Genomic DNA, 9899 nt, shown 5'->3' with positions numbered 1-9899 from the left:
TGACCCCTTCTGCCTTTGTGCCATGGCAGTTTATTAATTAAATATTATTACCTTTGAGGTTGCTAGACTTGTGCCCGGTAACAGTGAACCAGTTTGTTATCACAAAAAATACGTCATGCGTAAAAATCTACACTCGGGGCGATAATTACGCTAAAATTTGCACGTAGACACAGATTTAGAGGAAATCTGACATTATTATTAGAACTAATTTTGTAGGAGCATCATATTGATATGAAATACCTAATTTCACACTAATGAGGGATATTTTATTTCATTAATTCTTTTATTTGTTTTAAAAATCAAACAAAATTTTGCTTTATTTTGTGAGAAAAGGAACAGGTTTTTTTTAAATTAATGCATCGACGTTTTGGAGATTCCACTCTATATTTATGTATCGGTTTTTACTCATCTGTCATTATTTATCATCGGGGGATTTCTCTATGTAAATCCATTCACTATGTGTTATACCTTTATAAGAATCAAAATTCAACCATTATTACAAATTTCATATACACGTTGTTCTTCTCGACATTATAAGTGAGTATTCTAAATTTTTCAACATTGGACTGGTAAATATACCATTATATCCAGATATCCAATTATTCTATTTAAGCTGATTGTTCAGAATATTTGTTTTATTATTTTGGTAAAAATTAATTTCAAATATTCAAATGAAAACATTACTTATTGATAAATTCTAAACATCATAGCAAATGCTATATGGGAGTTGAAGCTTTTCAGATTGATTTTATCAGTTCATTGTTAAGTTATTGCCAAAATTCTACAACCGTCAACGTACGATAGAAGATTAATTAAATTCGGTGATGATAAATCATGTTTTGATCATCGTTCTATTTTTAAGTACTACAAATTTTTTACTGACTGATTTTAAATTATTAATATTCTTTTATTAATAACACATATCCTATATCAATATATTTAATAAAAATAAAAGTAAATAATTGACTAAAATGATATAATCAAATGAATTTGATTTAAAAACTACTAGTATACAAGTTTTAAATTTAGAGAATTTATGGAAATTATATTTTACAAAGTTATCTTTATGATAGCGTTCGATAGCGCCCTTGATAGCGCCCTTATCGTTATCAAATGAAATATATTTAGATACTTATTTTTTTATTCAATGAGCTCAACTAATCTCTCTTAACAAAAACTTTTAAATGAAAAGTAAGTGTTCATACATATATCAACATAAACAATTGTTTAATAATAATGATAATGATGATGATAATAATAATAAATATTTTTACTGAACCAATCATTCTTTTGTATCATGGATAATTTTAGTCGCACCATTTATATCAAATATGTAGAAATATAATTTAACAATTAACTCTATAGGAATATTCGTCGACAATCATTTATATTAATTCCATAATGTCATTATCATTTTCCCTTTCCCTCTGAGCCATTGCTTTTGCCAATGTTTTATAGATTTCATTAGTTATGCATTAAGCGAGGTAAAAATAATTGAAGTCATTTTATATCTTAATAATATTCAATTATTTTACAAATAGTTATAAGCATTTAGAATATCTTCGGATTTGTCCATTCAAGGCATAAATACGAGGGTCAATCAAAAAATACGAAGACTTTTGTCATAGCTATGTTACTTAACATCATATCATTACTAAATTTGGTAGACATAATTTAACAATAGTTTCAAACAATTTGCAAGAAAAAAAGTTAATAAATTCCTTTATTTCTAAGAATTATTTAGAATCTAATCCTGCAAAACGAGGTCACGGCGCACGGTCAAAATTTATGTTATGTCAACAATAAACCATAAAATGTTGAAAGTAATATCTCTATGAATTGGGCTAAAAACCAAATAATATTGAAAACTCAAATTAAGTTTTGTCTTGGTATTCTATGTTCCAAATAATGAAAAGGGATATAATGTTTTGTCGAACAGATATTAGTAACTAAAGACAGATAGTCCTTTTTAGAATTGACTAAAAACATCGACGTCGCCGGACGTCACGGCGCAACGAGAGGTACAAACAAAATGGATTTAACCCAGGAAAAAGCCGACACAAGCTGTAAAAATGCTCAATGGTGCAAAAAATAAGTCAACAATTATTTGCAAGTTTGTGTTTAACTGTAATAAATCTGTATCTGTATCTGTAAATATTTGGTCAAAAAATAAGTAACGTCAACCGACATGCCACGTCAACCGACGTTCAGGGTTATCGTTACTGTAAACCAAGAGATAGACGGTTGGAAAATGAAAACTTTGAAGAACTAACTTATGATTCTCGAACAAATGTGTGCAAATAAGATGTTAAGTGGTTCAGTGCAATTTTAAATTGTAAGGAGAAAGGCACAAGAGACTAAGCGTGATATAAAGATGGGGTTTATCTATAAACTGTGTTTGTTTAATATTGACGTCATGTTTTGAACGTTACCGTGCGCCGTGGTGACAAAACATGTTGTTTTTAAAAAGGGGTAACAAAAATACCGTTTCATCAAATAGACTAAAACTTCGCATATCAACAACATAAGTGTTGGTGCACAGATTATTCTGTTAAATATGACTTTCATGAAAAATATATGATATACAGCCACATTGTCTTCGTATTTTTTTTTATTAACCCTCGTATATTTCAGGAAAAATATTAGTAACATGTTAAAATAAAACACGTTTCCACATACGAGTAATAGGCAATCATCCATACTTTAGAACATACATATTTTTAAAATTTGAAATTTGTCTTTGCAATCATTTATCAGGCAGTCATCGTTGAATAATCTACAATTTCTCTCAAAAATTTTTGGAAGATTGAAATGATACATTGTGTGACATCAACGTTAAGTGTGCAACTTTCTTAAAGATATGAATCACAAAAAGTATATATAATGTTGCTAGATTCGATTTAAGAGCATACTTTATTAATCCTAACATAGAAAAATTTTATTTGTATATATGGACATGACATCCAACAAAATAAATTTCCTTACCATTGTATTCTAGTAAGCATCATTTCTCATAATGACATTTTTTTAATGTGTTCAAGACTTCCTAAGAGGAATTATGAATATTAACAAGACTTACATGAAGTATATCAGGTGATTTTGCAACGTTTGAAGGTTCCATATATTAGAACAAGTATTTTTGTGATAAAACTTTTGTATTCGCCAAATATAATGTTAATAAATGTTTGAAGTGTTTAAGTTCTAAAGTATAAAGTCAAGTGTACACTTCCTCTTAAACTTAAATATCAGTTTTGTATTTTTGTATGACCCACAAACTATTTTCATCAACTTCAAGTATTCGTATTTTTAAAAAGTGGTGGTAAAAATTTTAAGACGAATCAGTAGATTTAGTCTGAATGCGAAAATAAAACAATTTTGATTTTATTTAGATATCTAAGTTAAATGTATAGACTTTTAACGTATTTGTATCTGGCAAAAATACAAGTTGCTGCAAACGAATAATATCACTCCACTGGTTTGTCTTGGGTCTCGAACATCATGTCTTCTTAAAAGATTTGAATGTTTGTTGGAGTCCAAGCATTTTGTCCGTGGATTTCGTGTAATATTCATTACAAGTTTTCATGAATTATATTGAGAGATAATAAATGTTATCCTTAATAAGAACTGAACTAAAGAATCTTAAATATTCACATCAAAATAAAATGCTTGTTAAACAGATTAGAAAAAAGTGTCGAATTTATTTCAGGATTAAACAATCAAATTGTTGTATGTTAAGATACAAGTCTGTTGATTGACACAAACTTCTCCAGACAACTAAAACTTCAGAAAAATGTAAAATTGACAGTCAAATGACGACCGGTAAATGCATGTTGATTTTGACACGGATAACGAAGCCAGTCATTGACAGGTAAAGACGACACAACGCCCAATTCGTATAGATGATATTAATAAACTTTTAATTTTTGACAACTCTACCTTGTGTTCCCTTCAGCCTCGTATTCACGTTTTCACAGAAGCCTAAAAACCAATCAAATGTCTTTATCTAAGCTTGTCTGCTATATATTCACAGATAACAGGCAACGGGACCGTGGTTTTCACCTGGCAAATTGGATAGCGGGAAGGTAAGTTATTATTCCTTACCTTCTTATTTTCGTGGAATTAATGTGGAAGATACTGACTGATCTAGAGAGGGTGGTGATATTTTCATTATACAGATAAGAACATAAAATATATTTAAAATTATTTTAAAATATATATTTAAAAAAAACAAAACATAAGATAACCTTCCGGATTTTAAACGGGTATTTTGGTTCCTTTCTAAAACGTTTAAGTGTCTTCTATATTTCATATTATAATGGGATTTTTACAATGATGAGTATGAATTACTGATCTTTTTTTACTTTAGTTTAATTCGTCAGTAAGAAAAAATTTGAAATCTTTGCGCATGCAAATAAACACCTTGGTTAAAATTTCTTTTATGCCATCTGAAAAAAATTAAATTAATGAAGATTTCTAGTGAGAAACACATCATGAAGGAAATCGCTTTGTAAATGGTTCATAAATATAACTGTGGTTTTATCTAATGCCAATCACATTGAGAAATCTGCATGCTGAAACACGAGCTTTTCCTTTGATCCTCTGATTTCCTCTTCGTCATTGTGAAACCTATTTCGCAAACACACTAGTCACATCTTTATATTTAGCATTTTGTGTTTTGAAAAAAAAAATGTTTTACAATAGTGCATGTCCTGGTTTTTGACAATTCATTGTAAACGACGCAAAAGAAAATTTTGAGTAGTGGGAAACAAACTTAAAATACACAATTGTTTTCATATTTAGATGAGTCGAGAAAGAACAGCCATGTTTGCTGTGGCTTTTGCGCTCGTAGCCCTACCAACCATATCGGGACTTATTACAAAGATTCCGACTCCTAAAGAGTTGTATGAATGCTACTTGTACAAGTCGCTGAATGCCAGTATATCAGAAACGCCAGCAAAAGTCATCCAAGAATTTTGTATCTCAAAGTACATCGTACAACATATGGATGAAACCATATACACACACAACATAACTAAAGAAGGCGTAAACTATTTAAATGCAATGTCCAGAGAACTTAATCAAGAGATTACGGCTATGGAGAAACTTCAAAAGAAGCCAAGACACAAACGTCAAGCTTTCGGAACCTGGAGAATCAGGAAAGAGATTCGAACACTTACAAGACAAGAATTCCAAGCGTTGGTTAACTGCTTCAACAGACTCAAGAATGACTATGTAAGTGTCTTAAAAAATAACTAGAGCTCCTGGATAGAAAAAAAGCATATCATTCAATGATTTCATTGCTTAAGCTTCAGGAGGAATGGTCGTTTAAAAATAACCCTTAGAAAAAAAAAAATAAGGTTTATAAACAGAGAAATGCAACATCTTTTGCTGAGTTTTGTTATCAAAAATCTCTTTTTTATTCACTTGTTACTTAATTTCTTTGATTGACTCCAGTGTTTAAATTGTTAGATTTGGATTTCTTTCACGTTCACCAAATCCTAAAAATTGCCAAAAAGGAAAAATCATGAGTCGCAGATTTTGTGTTTATACACAAATTTTCATGTTTTGTGCATCTCTAATTTGTTTTTAATTGAAGCAATGTAATCAATCTTTTGTCATCAAGAGCACTTTGACATAAAGTGTTCAGAAAACACCATATTTATAGCGTAGCTAATAAAAACTTTAACGCCTGAATTAGTGTCTACTAGGTAAATTAATGTTTCACCATAATTAATCATTAACCTGTCATTTTTAATTTCATTGCTACCTTTTCACAGGTGGCAATTCAAAACCATTTTAGAGGGTTTTTTCAAAAAAGCCTTTGTATTTGTTAAAAAAAAATCTATGAGGAAAAATAAATCAGAAATAGTGCAACCACATCTGCTCCGGATTAAATGCCACATTCAGTTCATCTAATATAGACTGTCACCAACAATAACCTATTCTAATTGGATTTAGTCATGTCTATATATAACGTTATTTTCTTTCAGTCCATAGACTCCAGCATGAGTACCTACGACTTGATTGGTTCAATGCACACCGGACGGGCAGCAAGAAGCATGCACAACGGACCAGGATTCTTCCCAAGACATATGTTAATGATGCTGATGTAGGTTCCATATGAAAATAATCGGTTTCTTTTTAGACTAAAAACCTCTTATGTTTTCTGTCTATATTCATGTCATTTTTATAGCTTCACCTTAAAATATTGTATTTAAAGTCGAACACAATTGTGACAAGTATTTTGTCCATTACAGCATGGAGACTGCATGTCATTCCCCAATGCACTACTGGGATATGACAATGGACTCTGACATGATCGTCCCTACAGACTCAATCGTGTTTTCTGAAGAGTTTTACGGTAACGGTGACGGCATTGTCAGAACTGGTCCGTTTGCACACTGGAGAACCCCAATTGGAACTCCAATTATCAGAAACATTGGATCAGGTAACCTTTTATAAGAGGTTGTATTTTGTCTCGAATTTATAGATTTCCTGAATTGTTATGGGGGATTCTTCCTTCGGCAAAACCGCAACACCTTGCAGAAAAAGGAAATATCACTTTGTGTGGTTCTTTTTATTTCTAGGTGGAGAATCTTTAGCTGGAAAACAAGGCATCCGTGCTATGTTAAGCAGGAGAAGACTCGCAGAGATTTCAGAGCCTCAGGTCGGACATGCCGCCTACTCCGTGGAAGTTCATCATAATGGCGTTCACAATTGGATCGATGGTCACATGGCTCGTTTAAACACTGCTTGGTTTGATCCCATCTTCTACGGTATCCACTCCTTCTTCACGCTTATCTGGATTGCATTCAAAGGTCTTCAAAGAAATAGAGGAATAGATCCACAAAGGGACTATCCTTTAGGGCCAAATGTTCCATCTGGGCACGAATTTTTCCAAAGAGCCGACTTCCGACCTTTCCTTCGTCAAATTTCAAATTTAGATGCTTTGGCAGATACATATGATAGAATGGTTACATACATGCCCATGCCTAGATGCCCGAGATGTGACAACAGTCCCTATTTAGTTTGCCAACGCCAGGTGTGTGTTTCTAGAGCGCGGCCAAGGATGAGGCAGAATATGTTTATGTTTGGTAGAAAGAAGAGAAGTGCCAATGTCAACCCTACTCCTTCAGTGTATGGTACACAGAAACCACTATCTGATCGTGATAGCTTAGCTGACGATAATGTAGATAACAAGACCATCAATATTTTGCAGTCCAGCGAAACAGCGTTATCAACTTTGGATCAGCCATACCAAAATACTTTCCTCATTGACGGAAAATCAGATTTGAACCAATGGGTCTGGTTAAATATTAAAATTCTCTTCGAGCGTCCTAAAGGCTTCAACTTCCAAACCAATTTGCCAGGCCAAAATAACACAGTTGATATGTACGATACGTCCAACTTCGAGCGAATTGCCGAAAAGATTGGCATCCACAATCAAATTACATATAAAAAGCAATGTAGCTCTTCTGGATCGGGTGCCGCCAAGGTTTTTGTTCAATCAGACGGTTTAAACTATGCTGGAAGATACAAAGATTACGCTATTGTAGATGAAAGGCAACCTATTTATTCATCTGTCAGTTACATTGCTGTTAAAAAACCGACCACTGCGAAAACAACCAAGGTCCTTCTTACTGCATTCGATACTTGTGGACGGTCCTGTCGCGCAGCATGTCCAGTTCCTGGGACCAATGGAAACTCGTATGAGCCATGCAAGGGTGCGTTCGAAATTACGTCTGAATATCCTCTTATGTACAGCACTTCATACGGAGGTGCAGTCTCGGCAGCTTTCAGCGTCCATTTAGAAAGCAAGGGTCCAATGTACCGAGTAAACAATGACCCTATCACATTTGTCTGTGATCATCAAAATAAGTGGCCATGGGAGTAATTTATGAAAAATCCTCCTTTTTGCTGTTTGCAAGTAAATTATTGGAAAAGGTATTTTTTGTTATTTTTTTTTATATTAAATGTTTTGCAGAAATAATCCAAAACTAAGCAAATTCAATCAAATAATAGATTTTTTATCCTTTCATTCTAATGAAATGAATATCATCTAAATTAAGTATATAATGGTAATCTTCCAGATGTTTAAAGAATTCCATCATTATTATTGGAAGTACAATTTGTGCTACAAATTAGGTTCATTTGTCTTTAGCTTTCTGTGTATATACATTGGGTTTTTTTTGTTTCTGTTTACTTATGTTTTTGTGATTTACATGATCTCAAAATATTTTTTGTAATAAAAATATTTCTACAAATTGGATTCGTGCTGCATTCAACACATAAAATATGAATATCAATCGACTCGAAAGGTTAATTAATAAAAAGTTAAATATTTTATTTGTGTTTCCAGAATATAAACATATGATAAAAATTGTTCAATAATACGAATTCCTGTTCCAAGGAGAATGTTAATCTTGTAACATTTGAACAGTTGCTTTTTTTAAATCAAAGTAGATGATTGCATCAAGATTATACTCTTTTGACCATCCTGTCAGTCTAATTTCGGCAAAGATGACAGGCATTATCAAAGTCTTGCCAAACCACAAAGAAGGAAATAATGAAAACGGATGCGTTTTTTAGAGCGTATAAAGATTAAGTTTTACTTCATTAGTTTTATCATTATGACATTAGAGTCCAATTAAATAGTAATCTATTGACCTGTCTACAATTATGGACTACAAATGACATATTAATACTATATTAATCTTATAAGTCACGATTCTTAATATGGTATTGTCAATAACGTTGAAGTTTTGAATAATTATAATTTGAAATTCCACAGTGAGTGAATTCATCCATAAGCAAGTGGTACAAGTGCGTGTGCATTCATTATTAGTTTCCAGATTTTAATCAAACTAGAAAGCAATAGTATGGCAATTTCTTCGTCAACATATTTTAAATTATAAATTGAAGATCAAGGTCAAAACTGAAATCTGTTATCAGAGGATAAGCAGTCTTTCGTCGCTTTAGATTATGACACAATTACAATTTCTGAAAGTTGACTGTTTGTGAAAGTAAGAGTCTCGATAGGATGTATAACAGCGATAGACGGGATTATATTTGACGGATCAAAGCACAAAATTGCGTACCGGGAAATTTCAAACTTTAAGTAGAAGAATTATTAAGTTAAATATGTTTTTCTTATGTGTGGTGTTAACAGCTAAATACGGTACATTTCAACATTCAACCCGTATTAGCAGCTATTAACTCTATTTTTGACAATTGGTTTTGGTTTTTGAGTTGTTTTTTTTAATTAACAAATGAAAAAAACACATCCTGATCATGATATAAACGTGCTGAGAATGAACAATGTATGTCGTCTCAAAACCAGTATGTTTTTATAAATAATTAATATTTTTTGTTGTCTCTGAGGTTTTGGTAAAAGTTAAATGAACGATAAACTATTAAAAATTTTAAGTTCATATCTTGGCTGTGGTCTATGAAAGAAGTCTTAAAGAACACGTTTTGGAATAATTTATATCTGTAATTACCTAACTGAAAAGGTTACTTATATTTTGTGTGACATTTTTCTCCGAACTGCAAGTTAAACGACCTTTTTTATTTCGGCGAAATGAAGTTCATATTAAATGCCAATGGTTTGCAACAGCACATCTCCTGACCTCAGAGGGAAAGTGCTGTGCTTTATTTATTGTTTTCTTTTTGCCAATATCGCTTGTGTATCCGCATGGTGTCTTTGCCGTTTTCTAGATGTTAATAAAGTATTTGGCAGTAACAATGGCAAATCGCTTCCTTATATAATAGAGAAAAAAAAATCAAAAACATCTCTGTAACTGTACATATATTTCTTTAACGTACAATAGGTTTGTTACATGCAATATTTTGCCAAAAAATGACTAGGTTCAACAATTAGTATTTTTTTCATAAATTAT

At 31.9% G+C, this 9899-nt stretch overlaps 1 protein-coding gene across 1 annotated transcript; it reads left to right on the top strand.

The window, feature by feature from the left end:
- Positions 1–521: 521 nt before the first annotated feature.
- LOC128187726 (tyrosinase-like protein 1) lies at positions 522–8269 on the top strand. Its single transcript, XM_052858240.1, has 6 exons — positions 522–537; positions 4031–4082; positions 4801–5232; positions 5991–6109; positions 6258–6448; positions 6588–8269. The coding sequence occupies exons 3-6, from the start codon at positions 4801–4803 to the stop codon at positions 7892–7894; spliced, it is 2049 nt and encodes a 682-aa protein (XP_052714200.1). The 5' UTR covers positions 522–537; positions 4031–4082; the 3' UTR covers positions 7895–8269.
- The last annotated feature ends 1630 nt before the right edge of the window (positions 8270–9899 follow it).

Source organism: Crassostrea angulata, chromosome 1 (assembly GCF_025612915.1).
Source record: "Crassostrea angulata isolate pt1a10 chromosome 1, ASM2561291v2, whole genome shotgun sequence".
In the NCBI taxonomy this organism is placed as follows: Eukaryota; Metazoa; Mollusca; class Bivalvia; order Ostreida; family Ostreidae; genus Magallana; species Magallana angulata.
Note: the sequence above shows the minus strand (reverse complement) of the source record. Positions and strands in the feature narration are given on the sequence as shown.